Consider the following 26042-nt stretch of genomic DNA (forward strand, 5'->3'; position numbering starts at 1 on the left):
AACAAATTCGTATAAACAAAAAATCCTTTGATATACCGATTTCTGTGACAAACGCCGCCTATTCGCGTCCCTGGATCACCTTCATTCATTTGTGATAACGAGTTCATAGGTTGCAACAACTCCGCTAGCCCTACAACAAGACGTAACGGACGGAGGAGGCTTTGAAATGGCGAATGTCATACAAATTATTGGAAAGGCATTACTAGTAATATTAGGTTGTTTATTTACGATGTGCCTACTTAGAATGGTTATTCTAAGCACAGAGCAACCCCAGCATGTTCAACAAGTGCCATCGATAAACACGGACTTTATTCAAGCTGACGACCATCTCATTGGTCGCCTGCAAAATGCTGTTCAATTTCAAACAATTTCATATACAGATTATTTCAGATCTAACAAATCAGAGCTAATCAGATTTCGAGAATTCCTGTCAAAAGGCAAGTTTTAAAGTAGCAAGATCCAGTGCTTAGTTTAAGAGGAGTTTCACTCTTCCCTGGTATTGGTAAGTAGGCCTCGGTCGGGGTAGGCCTACGTCGTCAGTATACATTTAGTTTATATATGATGGGTCACCTCATGGTCTAGCCTAGCCTTTGTTTTGGATCCTCATGAAGCCTGTTACTTCTTTTCATAAGCAGTGAATTTATTTGTGTGTCATAATAAACTGCTGCATTTGTTATCCATTATAATAGATGAAGAGCTGGTATAACTTCTGGCCAATCAGTGTGTAGAATCAGGTTTCATGCACAAAAACAACATAATGATGACCTTGGGCATCTTTTATTTTTACAGTATTTATGGTAAAACTTTCTATCATGAAATGTCAAGTTTTATCACAATAAATAGCACCAAAACAAATCTAATCCACCATAGTGAATATCTATTTCATATGGCTAGAATACAATTTTGCTTGATTATTTCATTGATATTCTTTAAAAAAATATGTAAGTGGATTTTTCTTTTTAAACAGGAAGTTCTTTTTAAAATGGAATTAATGCACAAAAAAACATCAAAATTATTGAATATTAGTTACAGAAATGCACAACATACAAAAAGGATGTAAATTGTTTGATTTTGTAGAGTATCCTTTGATCCACTCATCTGTCCTTGTCAGCCTAGAAGTAATCAATGAATACAGTCTGTTATATACTGTGAAGGGGTCATCCTCTCATTTAACACCATATCTATTATGTGCTCATCTGGACGTTGTCCCAGTGGAAGAATCGATGTGGTCGGTTCCCCCTTTCCAAGGAATTGAAGATGATGGATTTATTTATGGAAGAGGAACAATGGATGATAAACAAAGTGTCCTGGTAGGTTTGAAAACACTAAATATTATTATTTTCTTTCATTTCATTTCCACTTTATTTAGAGAGGGTAACCAGCTGAATCCGCAGGCCAGCTGAAGTCCAGACTCGCAGTCATCATCATTTTTAACGGGCTATAGCCTCATTGATTAATCCTTCTTAACAGGGCCATATATTAAAAGAGTTATGACCTCTTTTTCATGGATTTTAGAATGTCATGTGGGACACTATCGACCAACTTTGTGTCCAACTATTCCTATGCATGGAACAAATTTTTGGACATAAAAATGGCTTCTAATCCATTCAAAGTTGTAACTCTTCAAATACATGGCTCTGTCCTAACAAAGTGTTTGCGCCCTCAAGTTCTACCCTCGGGATCGGCCCCTGATGTGTGGATTATTTGTCTGGCTTTCAAGAAAATTGTCTACTTATTATTTGTTTTTAAAATATATATTGTTTTATAGGAATTATTTTTATTTTTTTATTGCAGGGTATCCTGGAGGCATTAGAGTTCAGATTAAAACAAAATGATCTTCCTAAACGTTCACTTTACATTGCATTTGGTCATGATGAGGAGGTACTGATATACGCAAATAAATTGTAATGTATCAACATAATCAACAGTCCAGTTCATTTTATTACTGATACTTTGAAAGTTATATCAAGAATTATGAATGTTTTTTATTCAATCAGTGCAATAGGAGACCTACTAGATAGTGATTAGGTTCGCTTTTTCGGAATCCTGTCTCTGCCTGGTTTTGTGTGATGTTTTCTTGTTCTTTGTCCACGTTTTTTATGTTGTATTTTTATGGAGACAAAATAAATGAAATGAAAAAAATATTAAAGAGCATTGACCATTCTATTCAGAAAACAATTGTGACTATTTGGCTGGAAGATCCTGAAATTTGACATAAACAGAGCGTGGTAAAATTATAAACAATTAAAATTTACATTTAAATTACTATTAAGAAGATCTAGCATTGACAATAAATTGTGTGAAAATTGATTATTTAATGGGTGGTGTGTGTGGAGATGCCCTTCAATCCGCCACATTATATTACATCTATATTCAAGCATGGGATTTCATACTAGCTCAAATAATGTTAATATGTGATGCTTTTTACAGATTGGAGGGAAGAAAGGCGCACACTACATAGCTGAACATTTGAAGAAAAAAGGAGTTACTGAAGTAGAGTTTCTTTTAGATGAAGGAACGATGATATTACATGGTATTGTACCATTTCTTAACAAGCCAGTTGCTATGTAAGTACTTAGTCTCTAAGTTTTTTCTGTTTCTAATAATCATTTTTTCATCGAATTTAAAAAATGACCAAAAAAACTGACAGCAATGTATAAATAAAAATAGTCACAAATGTACAGCACTGATGTAATAATACAATTGTGATGTGCACACACAAACACTGAAACCTTCCATCATGTAATGCATGTTTAGCTTTAAATGAAGAGAAGAAAATAGTAGTGTCTATTGTCACTAGAACAATTATTGAAATAAAAATCACTATTTGAGATATGCTTTTCAGCATTTTTAAAGGCAGATTTGTTATTGTTTTTTTTTTATTAGAATAATTACTGTCACCAACAGGTTTAAATAATTATAAAATGTAATACATTTTAAAATACTAAAATATAAAATCATTTTATTTTGATCCTTATTGCGGGACAGGATTTAAAAATTTGTGTTTGAAATCCTTCATTTGTTTTCTCTTCGATCTTACCTGCTTAATTTTATTTAAACTTTACATTGTAAATAGAAAATGTTTTAATGATACAATTGCTGTTTATTTAAACTTTACTTATTAATTTATTTCAATGCATATCTTATATGAGGGTCGCTGGCTCTTTTGAATTATAAAAATATGTGTTGCTGAAGGTGGCTGTCGACAAAACGAAACAAATTTACACAAAATAAACAATAAAACTATATTGTATTTTAGGGTCTCAATAGCAGAAAAAGGATCACTGACTGTAGAGTTGACAATGGATTCAGCCCCTACAGGACATTCAAGTATCCCTCCAAAGGAAACAAATATCGGTGCACTTGCAAAAGCAATTTGTAGGTAAGAATATTTCAGAGGTCCAGTTTACAATTTTTCCTGGATCTGCCACAATTAAACCTGATTGTTTCATAAGATTTACTAAGATCATGGTAAACCCTTAAACAGTTAAATTTTACCTTAATTTTACTTCTGTTTTATGAATGTGAGGAGAATGAACAAATTCATTAAAAACAATCATAAATAAATAGTAAGTTTAGCATTAAATTACCACTGATAGAGTCAGCATGCATGATCAGTGGAGTGGGAATGCACAATATACCAATGCTTAACACAACATTTCACTTCATTTTCACTCAACACAACAGCGTAAGACTTCCTGAGACATACTAGAATTTTTTCAGGTAAAGAGTAAAGAATAAGCAAACTTGATTTATGTCGAATGAAATCGGGCATTTTATTTAACCTTACAATTATGCCAGTGTCAAAATCGCAATGTCTAGTAGGATTGAAAATGATTTATAGAAAAGTTGTTTGTTCTTCAAGTGGCAATGCAGAATGGAATTAATCAATTAAATCTGTTAATTTACTCATTAAAGGTTAGAAGGCTGTCCGTTACCATCACAATTTGGATCAGATGTAGATAAAGTCATGTACCAAATACTCAGCGTTGAAGTAAGTATAATATCAACTAATATACAATTAAATTGTCAAAAAGAATTATCAATAAGCTTTCTTAACTGTTTATAAATATTTTAAAAAGCTATGTTCAGACTCACACAAGCTGTAGTGTTGTTATCTTATTATTATCTTGTTATCTTATTAAATCTTAATTGATACTGTATTAATTATTTTTAGATGCCCGTTGCAGTCCGTTTTTTTGTAACAAATCTATGGTTGTTTGGCCCTCTTTTAAGTTGGTATGTATTGTTTGTTAACATTTTTTATAAGTTTTTAAATATCTTATATTGTATAAATGAAATTACAGTATAAATGTTATGTATAAATTGAAGATACTATTATTTCTATCACCAGAATATCTTGGAAAGTTATTATAAATTGCACTTTGAAGCGGTGGTGCTTAAAAATATCTTTAATGTTTGAAGGAACTAATTCCAGTCCCCCTTTGACAGCTAAATTAAAGTGTTGATATCTTACTCCCCTGGATTCCCCCTAATTTCTCTATTAAACAACATAAACATCTGTAATAGTTTTTATTCTAATATTGTGCCATACCATATTACATTGGATTTATTGTCATTTGTAAATAGTTTTGTTTAGTTTATTTATGTTTTTTTTGCAACATTTTATGTTTTGTTTTTACGAACCGCACCGCATATTTTCAGTGCCACCAATTTAAAGGGAAATTGTCACCAAATAAATAAATAAATTTTAAATGAAGTAAATATGGCATGATAAATTATTTTAATTAAAAATCAGTGGATGGAATGTCCTAGCACCTAAAATTCTGCATATTCTTTGTTTTAAAGGTTTATATCTCGGAATCCTGAAACTGATTCCTTGATTCGAACAACAACAGCAGTGACGATGTTTAATGGTGGCATCAAGGTATATTGCAGTTTTCTACAATTTGTTTATGAATATTAATTTAATGGTACATTGACATCTTTAAGACATTTTTCAAATGTGAAATATTTAATATGTGAAAACATTTTTTTTAAAGACAAACGTGATTGCTCCGAATGCCAAAGCTATTGTTAATCATCGGATTCACCCCTTACAAAGTGTACAAGAGGTTAGTAATCATCAGTGTAGACGAGTAGAATCAGAGCACTATAAATCAAACCATGTGTGGCCATTTAAAATTTCTATTACGTATTTTTGGATTGTCTTGAATTTGTTTATCTCAAATCTCCCTTATTTTAGATTTTGGAGCTTGATAAAAAGATAGTAAACGACAAGCGAATCAAGTTCAACATTTTAGGCGAATCATTTGAACCCTCTCGTCAATCACCATACGATGAATCAGCATTCGGTTACCAGTTAATATCTACTAGCATCAAACAAGTTTTTGGACAAGTTGTAGTAGTTCCAGGTAAACCTACCCTCTCTCACTAGCAACTTGTAGATGTCCTACTAAACCTACCCTCTCTCACTAGCAACTTGTAGATGTCTTACTAAACCTACCCTCTCTCACTAGCAACTTGTAGATGTCTTACTAAACCTACCCTCTCTCACTAGCAACTTGTAGATGTCTTACTAAACCTACCCTCTCTCGCTAGCAACTTGTAGATGTCCTACTAAACCTACCCTCTCTCACTAGCAACTTGTAGATGTCCTACTAAACCTACCCTCTCTCACTAGCAACTTGTAGATGTCCTACTAAACCTACCCTCTCTCACTAGCAACTTGTAGATGTCTTACTAAACCTACCCTCTCTCACTAGCAACTTGTAGATTTCTTACTAAACCTACCCTCTCTCACTAGCAACTTGTAGATGTCCTACTAAACCTACCCTCTCTCACTAGCAACTTGTAGATGTCTTACTAAACCTACTCTCTCTCACTAGCAACTTGTAGATGTCTTACTAAACCTACCCTCTCTCACTAGCAACTTGTAGATTTCTTACTAAACCTACCCTCTCTCACTAGCAACTTGTAGATGTCTTACTAAACCTACCCTTTCTCACTAGCAACTTGTAGATGTCCTACTAAACCTACCCTCTCTCTCTAGCAACTTGTAGATGTCCTACTAAACCTACCCTCTCTCACTAGCAACTTGTAGATGTCCTACTAAACTTACCCTCTCTCACTAGCAACTTGTAGATGACCTACTAAACCTACCCTCTCTCACTAGCAACTTGTAGATGTCCTACTAAACTTACCCTCTCTCACTAGCAACTTGTAGATGACCTACTAAACCTGCCCTCTCTCACTAGCAACTTGTAAATGACCTACTAAACCTACCCTCTCTCACTAGCAACTTGTAGATGTCTTACTAAACCTACCCTCTCTCACTAGCAACTTGTAGATGTCCTACTAAACCTACCCTCTCTCACTAGCAACTTGTAGATGTCTTACTAAACCTACCCTCTCTCACTAGCAACTTGTAGATGTCCTACTAAACCTACCCTCTCTCGCTAGCAACTTGTAGATGTCTTACTAAACCTACCCTCTCTCGCTAGCAACTTGTAGATGACCTACTAAACCTACCCTCTCTTGCTAGCAACTTGTAGATGTCTTACTAAACCTACCCTCTCTCGCTAGCAACTTGTAGATGACCTACTAAACCTACCCTCTCTTGCTAGCAACTTGTAGATGTCTTACTAAACCTACCCTCTCTCGCTAGCAACTTGTAGATGTCCTACTAAACCTACCCTCTCTCGCTAGCAACTTGTAGATGTCCTACTAAACCTACCCTCTCTCACTAGCAACTTGTAGATGTCTTACTAAACCTACCCTCTCTCACTAGCAACTTGTAGATTTCTTACTAAACCTACCCTCTCTCACTAGCAACTTGTAGATGTCTTACTAAACCTACCCTCTCTCACTAGCAACTTGTAGATGTCTTACTAAACCTACCCTCTCTCGCTAGCAACTTGTAGATGACCTACTAAACCTACCCTCTCTTGCTAGCAACTTGTAGATGTCTTACTAAACCTACCCTCTCTCGCTAGCAACTTGTAGATGTCCTACTAAACCTACCCTCTCTCGCTAGCAACTTGTAGATGTCCTACTAAACCTACCCTCTCTCGCTAGCAACTTGTAGATGTCCTACTAAACCTACCCTCTCTCACTAGCAACTTGTAGATGTCCTACTAAACCTACCCTCTCTCACTAGCAACTTGTAGATGTCCTACTAAACCTACCCTCTCTCTCTAGCAACATGTAGATGACCTACTAAACCTACCCTCTCTCACTAGCAACTTGTAGATGTCTTACTAAACCTACCCTCTCTCACTAGCAACTTGTAGATGTCTTACTAAACCTACCCTCTCTCACTAGCAACTTGTAGATGTCTTACTAAACCTACCCTCTCTCACTAGCAACTTGTAGATGTCCTACTAAACTTACCCTCTCTCACTAGCAACTTGTAGATGACCTACTAAACCTGCCCTCTCTCACTAGCAACTTGTAAATGACCTACTAAACCTACCCTCTCTCACTAGCAACTTGTAGATGTCCTACTAAACCTACCCTCTCTCACTAGCAACTTGTAGATGTCTTACTAAACCTACCCTCTCTCACTAGCAACTTGTAGATGTCCTACTAAACCTACCCTCTCTCGCTAGCAACTTGTAGATGTCTTACTAAACCTACCCTCTCTCGCTAGCAACTTGTAGATGACCTACTAAACCTACCCTCTCTTGCTAGCAACTTGTAGATGTCTTACTAAACCTACCCTCTCTCGCTAGCAACTTGTAGATGACCTACTAAACCTACCCTCTCTTGCTAGCAACTTGTAGATGTCTTACTAAACCTACCCTCTCTCGCTAGCAACTTGTAGATGTCCTACTAAACCTACCCTCTCTCGCTAGCAACTTGTAGATGTCCTACTAAACCTACCCTCTCTCGCTAGCAACTTGTAGATGACCTACTAAACCTACTCTCTCTCACTAGCAACTTGTAGATGTCCTACTAAACCTACCCTCTCTCGCTAGCAACTTGTAGATGTCCTACTAAACCTACCCTCTCTCACTAGCAACTTGTAGATGACCTACTAAACCTGCCCTCTCTCACTAGCAACTTGTAGATGTCCTACTAAACCTGCCCTCTCTCACTAGCAACTTGTAGATGTCCTACTAAACTTACCCTCTCTCTAGCAACTTGTAGATGTCCTACTAAACCTACCCTCTCTCGCTAGCAACTTGTAGATGTCCTACTAAACCTACCCTCACTCACTAGCAAGTGGTCTCACTTTAAACTTCCATCCTCACTTACCATTTACTGGGGTAAGCATTCACACACTTCTCTATAATTTTCTTTCAGCAACTATGATGGCAAACACAGACACACGCCATTATTCAAATCTTACGCAAAACATTTACCGATTTTGTCCAACAGAAGTAACTAGGAAAGACTTGGCTCGTTTTCATGGAAACGATGAACGTATTTCAATATTAAATTACCGAAAAACAGTCAATTTTTATTATCATGTCATGTTGAATGCTGATGTAGTGTCACTGAAAGGAACACATGATCATTCACATGAATTATAGCCTACCTCCTGTCTTAAATATGTATTCTAAGAGAAGTGAAGATGATGTACAGTACTAGTTTTAGCTTATTCAGAAAATACAAGTTTAAATTTACACAGATAAACGGTAAGCAGAAAACTGTTTATACAGCACGCGGCATTCGCTTGTGGTCTGGTGGATAGTCTTGTTTGTATTTCTGAATAATAAAAAGTTCCAAAACTAGACTACTACTAGACTACTTTGGCACTCGTATTTATTGACATCTTGGTCTCAAACAGTTGTTGATGATGGATGGCGTCACGTCAATCAAGAATCAGAATCCAAAATGACTACATGGTGTTTCTATCTTGAGCAGATTTTCTCTCAACCGCCCGTCTGTTCTGTGTAAATGGTCATAAGAAATAACATACATAGATTTTATATTTGTGTTTTCCGCTTAAAGTTACCGTTCATCTGTGTAAATTGACCTATCCTAGCTCAAGCCAAATTTGTTGTGGAAAATACAAACCATTCTATTCAACTGCTTATAAGCTTGCCTACCCATAACATCACCTTATTTGACAATGATACTGCTGTCTATAATTTTAGTTGTTATTTGCTCCCCCCTATCCGTAGTATTCCTTGTGTTCTCCGAAGCAATGGCAAGGTCAAATATCAACAATACAAACTGAGAACCGAAAGATTAAAAAATTCACCCATCCCTACAATAATTAATTTGCTAAACAATAGTTCATGAGCCAAAGAGTCAGAGTGATATTGTTGTACTTTTTATTTCATTTTTATTACATCCTTTTTATTGTTATGTAAGTATATTGTATAGTAATTTTGTAAATGCAACGTATATAGCCTTGCGGCTACTTGTTGTAAGTTTTATACCAGAATAAATAAATAAATAAATAAAAAAAGCTTTTATGTTAACTTTAAATATTAATTACAAAAGTTGGCCTTTTAAATGGGTTCATATCAAACACACTGAACAGAAAAGGAAAGTTGGGCAATGAAGTACAGAAACAGTCCTGAAATCCGGCAATAGTTGTTTTCTATTCTGTCACATATAATTGGTTTATTATAGTTTTATAGTAATTCAATCATACAACCATTTGAAATTTGATAAGAAGGCTATACAGACTCGTTAAATATAAGTTGTTGATCTGAAGGTCGAGATGTATCTTTTTCATAATGCATACATGTCTGCTCCTGCTTTCTCACCCCATATAAGGAGCCTGCCATATGTTTATTTGGTGTAAGCTAATTTTTACAATAAGATAATGTAATTAATGGCAAAAACCATTGATTTTTTCTTGAAAGTGGTTCCATGATGGTACGGGTTCAGAAACGATGATCATCTTGCTTTCAGTCATTAAGTTTTATTGTAAAGTTATATAGTAAATGTCTAATAATCTAATCTTGTATGAGAATGTAATTTCTCTTAAACTAATTAAAAATTGAGGGTACTACAAATAAAGTTCTGATGGAAGGTAATAATGTGTTATTAAATCCTGATAATAGATTATTAATTAATTAAATTGAATTATCTGCATTATTATGAACTGTAGGCATACAACAGTCTAACAAAAACTTTTTTTTTTGTCTTTTGTTGGTTTGTCCCACTTTTATTATAGTTTTCTGTTATAAATATAATAATATATATATATGCACATTTATATATTTCTCTTATTATAAGGTACATTGCTAAAAAATTCATAGGCTAAAATTATTTTGATGTTAAAAAGAAACCACATTTACATTCATTTACATTTTTAGAAATACAATTAGTTAAAATATATAGATGGCAATAAAATGACGATAAAAATTGATTTAAAAAAAAGTGGTTATTGTTGTTTTATTCTGTTTGTGTCCATGTATGGGTAAAGAGGCTATAAACTCAGGGGAGGAATATAAAGTATCCTCCCTTTTCACCAAGACAAAAATGGATGAGATGAAAACGAAGAATGCAAAAGCTTGAAAAAAGGGTGTTTAGAATGGATAGGATGGAATGATGTATATAATGAAAACTGTAAGGTTAGGGTCCATACCAAGTGCAAGTCCAAGGTAATATTTTGGCTCTGTGTGTATGTGAGACGCTTCATACCCGGATGACATCTTAAACGTAATATAGTCACCAGGCTTATATACAATGTATTTAAGAGATACAAATAGCATTTTGTTATTTCATTAATTTAAGGAGATTTTCCTTTATATCTCCCCATTTACCTTGAGCTTTAAAGTAGTAGCACATATACTCATTTTCAATTAAATGCTTTACTTCAGTAATAAAAAGATTCCAGATCTTTTTTTCATAGTTGTTTCCTCTTTTTTCAGGTTTTGTTAATATATGCAACTTATATATAGAGAATACAACAAACAAAAACTTAACAAAAGTTAGCGATAACTGTATCCATGAAACCAATTGAGATAGTCTGAACTGGCCCTTATTGAAATTTATCTATTAAATCACATCAAGAAGATTCAGTACATTTTATTATACAGTGTATATTATAAGATGATTATAATAATAACTAGAGGGTACTCCGAGAGTACAAACCTCCGCCTACTGTAAAATTCCCCTACATAAAATGCCCCCTGGATATTTTTTTTTTACATTTTTTTTTATTAGTTCTAAGTGTAAATATGTTAACTGCACACTACAAAGTTGTGGTTGACAGTGTGGTGTAATGGTTATGTATCCAGCCTCTCACAGTTGAGATCGCTGGTTCAAGTCCCACTGAGGTTTTTTTTTTTTTATTATTTTTTTATTTCTTTTTTTTTTTTTTTTGTGGACCTTGATCTTTGACCCTGACCCTTCAAAATTTAACCACAATTATATGATGTGTCATTGATCATTGTGGCTAAGTTTGGTGAGAATCGGATAAAAACTGTGGTCTCTAGGCAGTAAAATAGGTTTTTGTTAGTTGTGACCTTGACCTATGACCTTTTCCCCTCAAATTCGAACTCGTCCGAGCTTTTGGGGCATAGATCATTGTTGCCAAATTTGGTGAGAATCGGATAAAAACTGTGGCCTCCAGGCTGTTCACAGACACACACACACACACACACACAAACATACAGGGGTGACAACATAACCTCCTTGGCGGAGGTAATAATTTATTTCGGAACTTCACTTTTGTAACAGTGGCACACTTCACATTTTGAAGGTGCGTCCAAAAAAAATATATAATAAATGAAAGCACAAAATAGACAAAAACATAGGTAATCTTACTTAATCTACATACGGTAACATGTAATAAAACCCATTCATTCCACTCCCTCCCCTTCTCCAAATATAACAAGTACAACATATAATTTAAATACAGTACATGATTACTCTTAATCTAGAAAACCAATCACTAATCCCGCCCCCCCTCCCCCCCCCCCCCCACCAAATATAATTACATTTTTACATACTTTAGCCAAATAAGAAAGCATTTGTTAGGTTCATGTCTAAGATTATTCACAATAACAAACTATATATGGCGATCAATTAATATTGTGATCATGCATTTTTATGTAAATTGAGCAAATAGTTCTTTCTTTTTTTTTAGAATAACTGTAGTAGCTAGAGTAGTAGTAGGGGACAATGTTTAGTATTTTATTTATATAGGCCTACTGTATACAATTGAATTACATTCATACAACATTCGTAGCCTACAACAAATTCCTTTTGTCATTTTTAATCATTTTTAGTTTGGAAAAAGTATTTTAAAAATCCATTAATTATGAATTGTAATAAGATAAGACTTTATATATATAAAAGTAGTTGAACTACCCTCTTATAAAGTTGAATACAATTTGGTGTAATTGTTGCAGTTGTTTAATTGTGTTGGCAGTTTGCAGCATTCAAGGACTTGCCCTTGGCTGTTTCCTTCTTCAGCTAAAATTATTTTTTTGTTGGCAATATCCGTTGATTGTGCAATTCTATGTTATGGAAATTAAGTATGCTCATCCCATAAAATAATGTTGTTGGCAAGAAAAAGTAGGCCTATTATAAAAATAATTGAGATTTTAGATTTCACTTTTTGTCCGTATAGGAAACTATCTTTCAACATACGAGTCACAATATATTTTCCTTTTTTGTTGAGTATCTCAAACTAAATGTATCATTTACTGTTATTTTATTATTTTAAATTAAAGTGCGAAATAACCACGCCTTATTAGGGCTGAAATGATTGACAGGTACCACGAGACCGAGATAGCCTTGACGGGATGTGACCAATGAGATGATCGTATTGAAGAACTCGGGATTACCTACCTAAACATGCTAGATGAACTGTAGTTAGTACTGTACTATGACCTCGCTTATTGTGTTACTTTCAATCATATTATAACAACAGAAATAAAATGAGTAAATATCCGTTTAAATCTGTCCATGTTCAGTGAAGTTGGTGGCATACATAAAATCTAGTTACCGTAAGTTTTCATTCTTTATTTTCTCTTTCGTAGGCCACCTAACCTTGTTTGTTTTTGTCTTAGTTCGATACAACACCTTCCCACTACTACCAGCAGAAGATAAGGGCCTACTTCTCTGTGGTGGCCTTTGATTCGACGTGTGGTTTATCGAAGTTTACGCAAACAAATTCGACTCAAGTCAATTCTTATGTCATTCACCCTTCTAATGTAGAGTACTACTAGCTAGCCTGTGTGTAAACAATTTGTGAAAATGATGATGACGCAACTGAACTGTCGAAAATGAATGTTCAAAAATAAGATTAGGCTTGTTTTAGTTAGGACAACCCTCCCTACCTAGTATGTCTTTTGACCATTGCCTTACCTTAATAGACCTGCCTCTATGACCCCATTTTTATTAGGGTCTCGTCCAGTGTTCACACTTGCATTCCAAACATAGCCCTGACGGTTCATTTACTTTATTTCTCAGGCCAAGTGTAAAACCAACTTCTGGACACAACGTAGGAGCAGGGAGTTTTAAGGTGGTCAAAATCTGGGTCCGCCCCAGAGGTGTGACATAACTAACTGTAAATAATATGATTATATAAACTGTCCAGATTGTAGAATGTTGTTGTGCAGGATGTACTTTACATAAGAATAGTTTAACTGGATATTTACTTCAATTCATATTTTTATAAGATTTATTTTGTTTTTACTCTTTCAATGCGAAGCACTGCGCTATATAATCTATAATAATATTATGTTTTATGCTACATACTGTTTTTCACCCATTTTAACCAAAATGCTTTAATGATAATAGATCATAACATCTCAGATCATGATGTGAATCATAGGATTATGAGGTCTGGATCCCAAACACAACATCCCAAATATCCTTGCTGTACAGTACATGTATGTTCAGTTATTTTAACAAACCCTGTCTTTGGTTAGCCTCCTCTATAAGTCATTCGTATACAGTACTTCCTGGCACAAAAATGAGGTCCATTTTATTGGTTTGTTAGACATTCATATTTACCTGCACCAAATATGCCATGTAAATCTACATGATTCTTTCTGACATTTGCATTTTTACTGAGTACTTTACTCATATTTAAGGTCAAGGTTAAGTCATCCATTAATCTGCTTTACTTTGATATCAAATATTGATTGAAACCAATATACCTATAATGGTATTGATTAATTAACACCAGACAAGGCTTACCTGCTTATTATATTTGTCATTGATGCTGGATTATTATGCTATTTTTGAGCATTTTGAAATTATGTTGACCCTAATTGAGCTGAGATTACAGTATCTGTTTAGTGAATTTTAGTGATTCTAACCGAGTGGTTTAATAGATGTATTGACAAATATGGTGAATTCACAAAATGGGGCCTTTATCACCTAATAAATATTTGGTATTTACTCACTAGTTTCCTATATTTTTAAGGGCTTTTACTGCATACAATAGCACCAAATAACCAATTTATTTCAATATATAATTTTTAGGCCGACATTTCTGCTATATTTGTATTCCCGAATCCGTTAAACTAGTGGTTGAAAATGTTAACATTACCCAAAATGCAATGGCTGGGTCAGGCAATCAAGTTATTACAGCAGCTGTCAATCAAATAACTGATAACAGTTTGGCCCCAATTGATTTAGTGTTTTTAATCATTATTTTCACACTGCCATTTAACTGGTTGGGAATCTGTCCCGTTTCTGCTACTAAGAAATTGGGATAATTTATTCAAATGGTTATTAGCAGCAAATAAGTGAATGAGGAATATTATGTTTACAAATCAGTAGATATCCTTGACCTTGCTGTAAGTGAGCTTTAATATTTAGTAGTAATGTAATATTTAAAGCCCTGTATTGTCACATGCCAAAAGATAGAAATAATGCGATCGCGATATGAAATTCACAATTGTATATTTATACTATTTGTATAAAGTTGACTATTGTACTTTATTTTGAATTCTGATCATGTCTCAATGTTTATAGGTATGCTGAAGCAACTACATACAATGGAAGTGACTACTGGATATATTGGAGATTTCTGCGAGCCTCTATGTCAAAATAATGGTACATGTGTGCTAAGTAAATGTCTTTGCCCTGAAGGCTATACAGGGATCACATGTCAAGATATTAGTAAGCACATAAGTCATTTTTACTTATTGAACTATAAATAAAAAAATGTGTTTTGTTTCATTATATATTCAAGCAGCATTTTAATAACAAACAATATTGATAATTAATAAATATTCTGGGCCGAGGGAAAAAAATGATATTGCTGTTTATTAAAATGATCACAATGTAAATGTTTTTTTATATGTTTACAAATGACAATAAATTTACTTGACTTGATAGGTACATACAGGGCAGACTTCAAAATTCTTTTCAAAAAGTAATAATTGATCTCCTACAAACAAACTACCCAAATTGATACTATCAAATGGCACAATTTTTATCCATTGAAAATGTTCATAATGAAATTATAATACTGTACTTCAGGGGGCCTGCTCATGGAAGGGTCAACTTATTACTATGATGTAGAACCATTTATATACAATATTATTATGTCTTTCTTTTTATGATTATTTCAGTTGAAGAATATAGTAGTTTTTCATCATTAGCTGCTATCATTGGTGGTGTGTCTTTTATAGCAATTATGGTTATTCTCTCTTGTTTGGCATTTGTGTCTCTTTTAAAGAAGCCTCAAGATGATGTATTTGATCACAGGGGACATGATTCAAGGCTTGTTAGTGTTGGTAAGTTGTATTTCTTTAACATTTTACTGGAACAAAAAAAAATGTGAATAAAATGTTTAAACCTGCCGCCTTTGTGCTCCCAAGTTTAAATTAGTGATTGGTTGTTGACAAAACATTTCGCAAAATGCAATGTGATCAGACGGTCAAACATTCAAGATACTACAGCTGTAATAACTGTTATTTTGAGTTGCAGTTGAAAAGTGTTCATACTATACTATAGGATAGCCATTTATTTTGTATTTGATGAAAATATTGTTTTTAAGAATGCAATTATATGACGTCATGATCAATAAGAACAATAAAATCATTGAATCCTCACAGATATATTATTGAACTTTCTAATCATTACATCACTTGATTGGAATTGTGAAAATATTATTTTCATCAGTCACAGACAGCATAAATGGTTATCTTAAAGTTCTTTGTTTTCTTTTGTTTTACGTAGTACAGTAAACATATTTATTTATATAGTTTATTGTGATCTTTTTTATTTTTAATAATTTATTTTAAAATGCATATTGTTAATTAGAAAACAATAATATAAAATTTATGGAATTGCAACTAGATTGATAATAGTCTCAATTTTAATTGTATGTTAAATGTTTACAGCTGCTATTGATCCATGTCCATCAGTGAATGAAGAAGAAATGATAGCTCAAAGTGACATCCCGCCACGCTACAGTCAAGTCACCATATCACTTCCAGACAGGTTACGCATTGCAAAGACTTTCCAATCAATAGAAACATTTAAAGTTCAAAGTGGCACAGTGCCCCCAACGTATGACATGGTAGAACAGGATGAATCTACCCCAGAAGATGGCGAGGAATATGACAAGTTTTTAGTACATGAACAAGACTCAAAATACACGAACAAAGAAAGCTGACAGATTTGAAATTATGTCTTTCATAACTTAATTTAGATGATGGATTATCTTCTGAACTGAATCTAGGAAAGAGGGATAGGTGCTCCATCGCCACTGGGTGTTCCCATTTTTTACAGCTCTGTAAACTTTTAATAGTACTATATTTTTGACAGACTATTAATATCATGTACAGAATAATTTAATAAACCTACTGTATACATTTATTATTACATTATTACATTTTGAGAGGAGGGGAGGAGGCTGATCATTTAAATCCCATTGAGCCCTAGATCCCAGAAACCTTATCTGTTATTAGGTCTCCTCTTCCCCTACCACTTCTAAACCTTATCTGTTATTAGGTCTCCTTTTCCCCTACCACTTCTAAACCTTATCTGTTATTAGGTCTCCTCTTCCCCTACCACTTCTAAACCTTATCTGTTATTAGGTCTCCTCTTCCCCTACCACTTCTAAACCTTATCTGTTATTAGGTCTCCTCTTCCCCTACCACTTCTAAACCTTATCTGTTATTAGGTCTCCTCTTCCCCTACCACTTCTAAACCTTATCTGTTATTAGGTCTCCTCTTCCCCTACCACTTCTAAACCTTATCTGTTATTAGGTCTCCTCTTCCCCTACCACTTCTAAACCTTATCTGTTATTAGGTCTCCTTTTCCCCTACCACTTCTAAACCTTATCTGTTATTAGGTCTCCTTTTCCCCTACCACTTCTAAACCTTATCTGTTATTAGGTCTCCTCTTCCCCTACCACTTCTAAACCTTATCTGTTATTAGGTCTCCTCTTCCCCTACCACTTCTAAACCTTATCTGTTATTAGGTCTCCTTTTCCCCTACCACTTCTAAACCTTATCTGTTATTAGGTCTCCTTTTCCCCTACCACTTCTAAACCTTATCTGTTATTAGGTCTCCTCTTCCCCTACCACTTCTAAACCTTATCTGTTATTAGGTCTCCTCTTCCCCTACCACTTCTAAACCTTATCTGTTATTAGGTCTCCTCTTCCCCTACTACTTCTAAACCTTATCTGTTATTAGGTCTCCTCTTCCCCTACCACTTCTAAACCTTATCTGTTATTAGGTCTCCTCTTCCCCTACCACTTCTAAACCTTATCTGTTATTAGGTCTCCTCTTCCCCTACCACTTCTAAACCTTATCTGTTATTAGGTCTCCTTTTCCCCTACCACTTCTAAACCTTATCTGTTATTAGGTCTCCTCTTCCCCTACCACTTCTAAACCTTATCTGTTATTAGGTCTCCTCTTCCCCTACCACTTCTAAACCTTATCTGTTATTAGGTCTCCTCTTCCCCTACCACTTCTAAACCTTATCTGTTATTAGGTCTCCTTTTCCCCTACCACTTCTAAACCTTATCTGTTATTAGGTCTCCTCTTCCCCTACCACTTCTAAACCTTATCTGTTATTAGGTCTCCTTTTCCCCTACCACTTCTAAACCTTATCTGTTATTAGGTCTCCTCTTCCCCTACCACTTCTAAACCTTATCTGTTATTAGGTCTCCTTTTCCCCTACCACTTCTAAACCTTATCTGTTATTAGGTCTCCTCTTCCCCTACCACTTCTAAACCTTATCTGTTATTAGGTCTCCTCTTCCCCTACCACTTCTAAACCTTATCTGTTATTAGGTCTCCTCTTCCCCTACCACTTCTAAACCTTATCTGTTATTAGGTCTCCTTTTCCCCTACCACTTCTAAACCTTATCTGTTATTAGGTCTCCTCTTCCCCTACCACTTCTAAACCTTATCTGTTATTAGGTCTCCTCTTCCCCTACCACTTCTAAACCTTATCTGTTATTAGGTCTCCTCTTCCCCTACCACTTCTAAACCTTATCTGTTGTTAGGTCTCCTCTTCCCCTACCACTTCTAAACCTTATCTGTTATTAGGTCTCCTTTTCCCCTACCACTTCTAAACCTTATCTGTTATTAGGTCTCCTCTTCCCCTACCACTTCTAAACCTTATCTGTTATTAGGTCTCCTTTTCCCCTACCACTTCTAAACCTTATCTGTTATTAGGTCTCCTCTTCCCCTACCACTTCTAAACCTTATCTGTTATTAGGTCTCCTCTTCCCCTACCACTTCTAAACCTTATCTGTTATTAGGTCTCCTCTTCCCCTACCACTTCTATTCCACTTCAAAAACCTGTATCTGTATGTATTATGCAATTTGTAACAGTTTCTTTTCAGTTTTTTAAAAACTATTTATTAAGCAGGAAAATATTGTAAAAGGCCAATTTACATAGATGAACGGTAACGGTAAGTGGAAAAGAATAGAATTAGGTTTCTGCTCAACCACCCGTCTGCTCCACATTTTGTGTAAATGGTTGTCAGATTAACATTTAGATTCCTTTTATATATTTTTGTTTTCCGTTTGTGTGTGTAAATTGGCCGACAAGAATTGTTGAACATTAACAGCAATAATCTTTTGACCATAATTGGTAATAATGGTAAATTTACTAAGTTTTACATATTTTTTTTTTACATTTGTACCTAAATTTGATCCAATAAGATTCTACAATTCACAATAAATTAATTTTTTTATTTTATGTGTGAAGAAACTTTTGAGTATTTAAGAATTTCAATTGTCATGATTGTCTTAATAATTTTAAGAAGGTACAATTTAAGAAAGGCGCTTAATATTTTAATATTACATGTGTTTATAACAGTGCACAAAGGTCAAAGCAGATATTACATGTGTTTTAAAGATGATTTTAGAGCCAAAATGAAATATATTGATAAAAATGAAGCAATGTACATTTTTTTATAAATTGTAACAGAAACTATATAGGGATTTTTTTTGCATGATATCAAAGCATTCATGATATAGTTGCCTTGGACTAGGCAAAGTTTTCAAAGATACTGAAGAAAGTGGTCCCTTACACCAATATTCATTTTCATGAAATCGGACTTGCAGAATTTAATTGGACTGCTCAAGATCTGTCATCTAGGCATGTTGTGATCTGAACCAAGGCAAGATGATCCAAACATCACCTTAAATATAAAATAAATATAAAATATTGCAGAAATTCTCCTCCTTCTCTCGTGAATTATCTTCAATAAAATCTATCTATATCCAACATGTCATCTACAAAATGAGTAAAACGTGCACAATGATTCCTGCCACATTTTATCTTGTAGTGATAAATAATGAGTGGATTTTGTTTCACTGGGAACATTTTTTATACTCACAAAAAAAGTCTTTGCATACATAGCAAGTATTTTCCTATATAACAGTGAACTCTGGGTACTAAACAAAAAATTATAAGAGCGTATAGATATATATCACTGGAAAATGTTGCGAAAGATGATAAATATTAAATTAACAGATAGAGTGTGTAACATGAAAATATACGAGATAACAAAAGAAGAATAGAGTAAAAGAATTAAACGAAGGAGACTAAAATGGTATGGACACATAATTAGATTACCGGATGATACCCCAATCAAACAAACAATGAAGGAAACTAACAGGAAAGTAAAACGACCCGTAGGAAGACCAAGAAATAACTGGATGAATCAAATAAAGAAAGACTTACAAGGACAAGTAGACACTAACACAATAACAAACCATCCTGCCATAAACAGACAAAAATGGAAACAAAGAAGAAAAAGAATAAACATTTGAGACAGCAATTTAATTTTTCCAAAAATGGATCATAGGAAGTTTAAAAATGAAACGATCAGCACACTGACATGTTTTAGTTTACCTGAGTTTATTTCAATTTCTTTAAAAACCCACACAAATATTTACACAATATAAAAGACTTATTTTACGTAAAATTGTTCAAATAACCAGCGGCGGATTTATATCAATTTGCAGGCATTTCCAGTGCGATACTGGAAATTATTTTTGAACGGAAATCTGTAGGAGATTCGAATCAGGAATCTTCTGCTTGACATTGTACCATTTTTCTTGGCCTTCAAGGTATAGTTCAAATTCAGTTGGATAGTAATGTTCAAACTGACCATGGCAAAGGTGTTTTTGCAACAGAGATCAAATTGATATATATCTGCCTATACATTTATGTTAACAGTTTTGTTTCAATACACATACACCTGTACACCTGTACACCTGTTTAACAAAGTAAAATGATATGGTTATATTCAATGTTACATGAAGTACACATTAATTCAAGGTAAAAGTACAACATTCCCATTATAGGTGTATAAACTGTTACATAAGAGCATATAATGTAATACTTTTATTACGATTTATTATCTCCTGTGTTTATACAACACCCTCAATTTGAACACATCTTTTTTAGCATGTTATAGGATGGAGGTCAACCCCTAAAAACCTTGCAGGTATACTTTAAATTGTAACACTGTGTTATAATGTAGTTCATAATCCCAAGTTGTATTTTCCTCATGTATACTCACATGCATTATGAATTAATATGAGTTTATTAAAGATTTTAACAAAAGATGATATTTCGTTTAAAATTATGTTTCTTGATTTTCTAAATCTGCTTTTGAAATTTGAAAAAAAAAATGTTTTAAAATTAGGATAAAACTATACCAAGAGTGTTAATTTTAAGTGTTAAAAAACACAATTATCTACTATTTGTTCAAAATATTCACAGCACATACTTTTATTTAATGAGATGTAAAAAAAATACCCTGGGGACACTTAAACACGCCAACAGCAACCGGGAATCCACAACATTTTAGGATTCAGCCAAGTAGCCTTTTTTACAATTAAAATATCATTACACGGAATCTCTTACAACACACTTCTCGTAGGCGTGTTGAATATGCGTGTTTAGTATATAAAGGCGCCCTCGGTATTTTTTTTAAAAAGATCTCTAGAAAAGAAGTCACCAGTTGAATATATTAATTGCAGCATAGCAAATTATCTTCATTATAAATTTTACAAAAAACTTTTAAAACGCATTTAAAACAACAACAATTTACATCAAATTACACACTGTATTATTGCAATGAATCCACATGATTCGGTGGGAATTGACAACTGAATCATCTACTGATAAGTGTTCCAGTACAATACAAGAATCAGTTATTGCACATTCAGAGAGGGATTCAACAGAACCTGGTTACTTCAGAATTAGCCAAGCAAATTGTTTTCAAAATATATAAATTTTAAGAACATAATTATTTTACCTTGCTTTTCATATTAAAATATAAAATGTAATGTACTACCAACCAACACATTATTGCTAAATGCAAATTTCAACCGCAACTCTAATGTCTTGACATCTAAACATTAATAATAATAATAATTGCTTATATTGCGCTTTTCCAAGTTGATCAAAGCACTTCACATATTTTGATTACAATTGATATAAAATTGTTAGTATTAATTAACTGTTTATCCATAGGTATTTTTCCTCCATGGTTTATCCGATATATAATTACAAAATCATGACAAATATGTAGGCATACTAACATAGTCTGTCATCATCATTTGTTTATGTTTAGACTACAACTACTGTACATAGCTGCAGCATCAGTGGTTAACAATTGTTTATTTTATTAGTCTAGTGAACATCACCTAATCAAGATAATATCCGGAAAAACATTAAAATATTATATTATTACAATGAAATAGTGCTAATTCAAGGTACTGTAGTTTTTTGGACATGATTGCATTTAATGTTTAACATCAATTCCATTGTGGTCTGTAATCTACATAAAACACATGGCAAGTGTGATAGCGAAAGCTATTTCATATTAATTATAATACTGCACTAATAATGTTGTGTTCTCATGATTTCTAGTTGGTGTAGTAATTGCAATTATCTTAAAGATACAATATTGTGCCCCTGAAACAAATGTTCAGTTTGACCAAAAAGTGAAAAAAAAAATGTTATTGAAAAAATATAGTCAACCAGATTCCATTGTCTGGAAACAACATGTTTCTCATTAAATGTAACTGTTTATTTTGTCTTTTTAAGCATCTTTATGGTCTATGATACTGTAGTAGTACATGTGATACTGTATTACAGAACTTTCCTATGATACTGGAAAAATCTAGATACAGTACAAAGAATCGAGTGATTAAATCAGATGAGAGAACACTACAGAGAGCTCTCTCTTTCAACAACATCTTGTTTGAATTGAGCTTCTGGATCAGCATTTGCAATTTGTACAGAATACAGCTGACTACTAGAGGTACGATCAGAGTGGGCATCACAACTACTTGCAGAATTTGGCCGCATTCCATAATAGTATACATCAGAATCATTGGCTTGACATTTTTGGTGATCAAGCAAAGGATAATCGACAGTAGAAGAATCCATTCGCGCTGTCTTGCGTTCATGTTGGGTACCATTGTCTGATTGACTTGAAGATGAATAAAATGATCGCAGGCTTTCTAACATATCCCCAAAAAATGTAATATTTTGTGTGTCTAAAAAGAATACAATGAATATCATTATTTAATGATAAAAATAATTAAAAACAAAAAAATTGTTTAATAAGTTTTTTTCCCATATGTTTCAAATAACGACAAACTTGCCAATTACAGGATGGACAAACTATAATTTAGACAATGCAGTAAAAAACCAGAAGATAAAAATGCCCACACAGCCAGAAAGGGGTTAGCTCAAACTACTGGGACGATACCAAGGTTTCTTACAGAAGAGGTACTGTGTGTAATTTGTTGATTTTTTAAAATATTGTAATAAGCCATTGTTATTTTTGTTTTAATGTATTCCTTTATGCTTATTTGCTCTCTATTGCTGTTTTTGTTTAAACTGTACTTGTTTCAAATAAAATCTATTTTGATGACGTTGATAATGAACGTACTGTATATAAATTGATAGTAAAATAAATCAATAGTGAATGTCATTTAAGCTGTCGAAAGGGGATCACGCAACATAGTACAGTATTTTACCCAGTAAATTGGTTTTAAACAATTAATGTAGTGAATAGTGATGTTATAAATACCTTCACTTTCAGATGAAAAATGACTTTTAACTGAAAAAGAAATAAAAATAACATATTGTTAAGCAGGACACTACAACGATTATTATTTTCAAATGAAATGTTATTTCTATTTAAAATCAAACATTCATTTCCAATTTAACTTGGGAAACAATGAGACAGTTATAAGAGTTGCACACACCAGAAAATGTCACTGAGACACTTTTTCTGGACAGAGTTTTTCTTAATTTATTTGTTAGCAAAAACATATCAGTGGTTATTAGATTATGACTACACAGAATTGTGAAGTCATAAAATCCTAACAAAACATTTACTGTTAAGTTTTTACACTATAGAAAAATGTAAAATATCTTCATAATATTATTGAATATTAAAATCTTCATTATCATCAGTGGAAAATTACTTCAATTCATTGTCATTTGCATATAAAATATACATAGAAATTATATTTGCTCTGAGATATACAAAAACAGATAAATGAAAAACTAACACAAAAACAATTACAAAGTGTCACATCACTCTCATACGGCAGCTGGATAAAAGCTGTTACGAAACCTAAGTACGAGAAATGATGGACCGGTAATGTCTCCGCTACGTAACACCCAAATAATATCTTGCAATATAGAATATATGTTTTATTAATTAATCAATTTTCAAAAACGGATTCAATAGAACTCTGATATGTGATGTATCTTAACAACACGTTCTGACTTCTATAGTTGCGGCCCCAGAAAACCACAAAACAAAACTAAATGTAAGTTACACTTTCAATAACTGACTATATGTAGTTTGAAATGTTATAGTTGGTAGGAAAGAATTCGTATCAAATAATACAAAAAACACATCTATGATATAAGCGTAGTAAACACCAGAAATGCCAGAATATAGTCAAATCTAAGCACACTCATGTAGGAAAATTATCGCAAGCAAAATTACCTGGTTTTGGGGTTGATGTACCATAACAGTGCTTTGCAACTAATACAATAAGTATTAACACAACACCAATCAGTGCCCCTGTAATTCCAATAATCACTTCCAGTACGTTGTTATCTTCATTTCGCACACCTAGAATTACATAGTAATATATTAATATATGTATTCATTAAACTATGAGGTATTTTGTTGAATTAACGCTGGGCCAATACTATATAAAATGCTGATTAGTTGATAATAATGTTTTTCCAGCATGCTCCATGTTAAGCTGATCATCTTATTTGATAATTTTAGATTCTTTGGGTCTGTTTCTGCTGAAAAAATCAAAATAATCAATTATTCCTAAGTACCACAAACTACAAAATTGTCCGTTGCAATTTTCTCCGACGGTAATTATTTATCTGGTAAAGCGCTTTTTAAAAATCATGTCATGGTGAACCACAATGCAGTTCAAATTATGGAAGGCCAGGATGAGTTTATTTGTTTACATCTTATTGCTGCCTAAAACTCTCACATGTAGGATTAAAAATAAAAAATTTAACTCTTTCATAAAAGCTATATTTATTAATGTAAACCCAATCATAGTCAATTGTCTATAACCCAATAAACATCTAGGCCTACTACCACATACAACAGAATAATGATGTTATATTAATAAGAGCATGTAGGCGAGGAAGTTTGTTGCGCTTTTGGTACTAGGCTACATATCTCTACCAAAAACGACAGGCCTAAAAAAGGACATGCAAAACATCGTTTGCCTGGACTGGTGGGATGTAACATTGTACTTCAACAGTTAATGCAGAATCCTTTTTATTAATAACCGATTATTCCTGCTCAGTAGAAACAGGCCCAGTGACTGTCACAAATACTTTTGACAGAAATCTAAAATGAATATGTAGCTTAAACATTTCCAAATTGAACATGTTTTAATGTATGTTGACATTTCACTCAAATGTAGTTTTTTTTTTTATTTAGAGGACACATATCTCACAGATAGGTATGAAAATCAAACAAATCTGTTTTACACATAAAGTTTGATACTTACATTTGCCATTTTGTGGAATGTAGCTAGAAAGGCACTGGCAAGTATAGCCATTGTTATTATTCACACAGTCTGATCCGGGATAGCATACATTATCATAGCAATAGTCATCTATAAAGTATGCAATATTTGTACATTATTAAATCAAAGTATAGAAATTATAGAGAATATTGAATACAAATATCCATTATTATGTGTTTTTACATTTTATATTAAGCCACTACATAGTTAGTGTCACTTTGTGGCATTACTAACGATTTACTTATCTATCACATCTACTGTTTTAGGGAGATGTGGCTCTCAGTCTGGTAAACCCTTTAAGCGCTCCCCACTTCAAATCCTGGATCCGCCCCTGGGAAGTTAGAGTAACAGTTCTGATCTAAAATTGTTCCAAGTAAATTAAAATTAAATTGAACAAAATACTTACACTGGCAAGTCTCATTAACAAGGTAGAATCCCAGATAACATGTACAGGAGTAATCTATAACTGAAGAGCTTTTAACTAGCACAATGCATGTTCCATTGTCACAGGGATTCTGGTAGCAAGGATCAGCTAAAATATGAAATGTACTCAATTGAAAGTATATATTATGGCTATTAAATATTTACATGATGATTGTTTTTGAGCTGAATGTGAGAATACTTTT

General features: G+C 33.4%; 3 protein-coding genes across 3 annotated transcripts in view; 2 read left to right on the plus strand and 1 right to left on the minus strand.

Moving 5' to 3' along the window:
- The first annotated feature begins 244 nt into the window (after positions 1-244).
- LOC144855188 (N-fatty-acyl-amino acid synthase/hydrolase PM20D1-like) lies at positions 245-10257 on the plus strand. The gene is made up of 11 exons (XM_078713003.1): positions 245-437; positions 1078-1310; positions 1795-1881; positions 2431-2567; positions 3260-3382; positions 3919-3994; positions 4178-4239; positions 4810-4888; positions 5004-5075; positions 5207-5375; positions 8269-10257. Exons 1-11 carry the CDS (start codon positions 245-247, stop codon positions 8496-8498), a joined length of 1461 nt encoding a protein of 486 aa, XP_078569129.1. The 3' UTR covers positions 8499-10257.
- Positions 10258-12727: 2470 nt separating this feature from the next.
- Positions 12728-16786, plus strand: LOC144856029 (uncharacterized). Its single transcript, XM_078714003.1, has 4 exons — positions 12728-12884; positions 14866-15012; positions 15468-15632; positions 16242-16786. Exons 2-4 carry the CDS (start codon positions 14868-14870, stop codon positions 16514-16516), a joined length of 585 nt encoding a protein of 194 aa, XP_078570129.1. The 5' UTR covers positions 12728-12884; positions 14866-14867; the 3' UTR covers positions 16517-16786.
- Positions 16787-20210: 3424 nt separating this feature from the next.
- LOC144855620 (uncharacterized) overlaps positions 20211-26042 on the minus strand; it is a 41390-nt gene continuing 35558 nt past the window's right edge. Inside the window, exons 16-20 of the mRNA XM_078713524.1 lie at positions 25823-25948; positions 25399-25506; positions 24357-24485; positions 23424-23453; positions 20211-22884 (exon numbers count right to left, since the gene is read on the minus strand). Of these exons, the coding sequence (XP_078569650.1) occupies positions 22553-22884; positions 23424-23453; positions 24357-24485; positions 25399-25506; positions 25823-25948 (725 nt within the window). The 3' untranslated portion in view covers positions 20211-22552. The remainder of the gene's footprint in view (positions 22885-23423; positions 23454-24356; positions 24486-25398; positions 25507-25822; positions 25949-26042) is intronic.

Source organism: Antedon bifida, chromosome 11, assembly GCF_963402885.1.
Source record: "Antedon bifida chromosome 11, ecAntBifi1.1, whole genome shotgun sequence".
Taxonomy (NCBI): Eukaryota; Metazoa; Echinodermata; class Crinoidea; order Comatulida; family Antedonidae; genus Antedon; species Antedon bifida.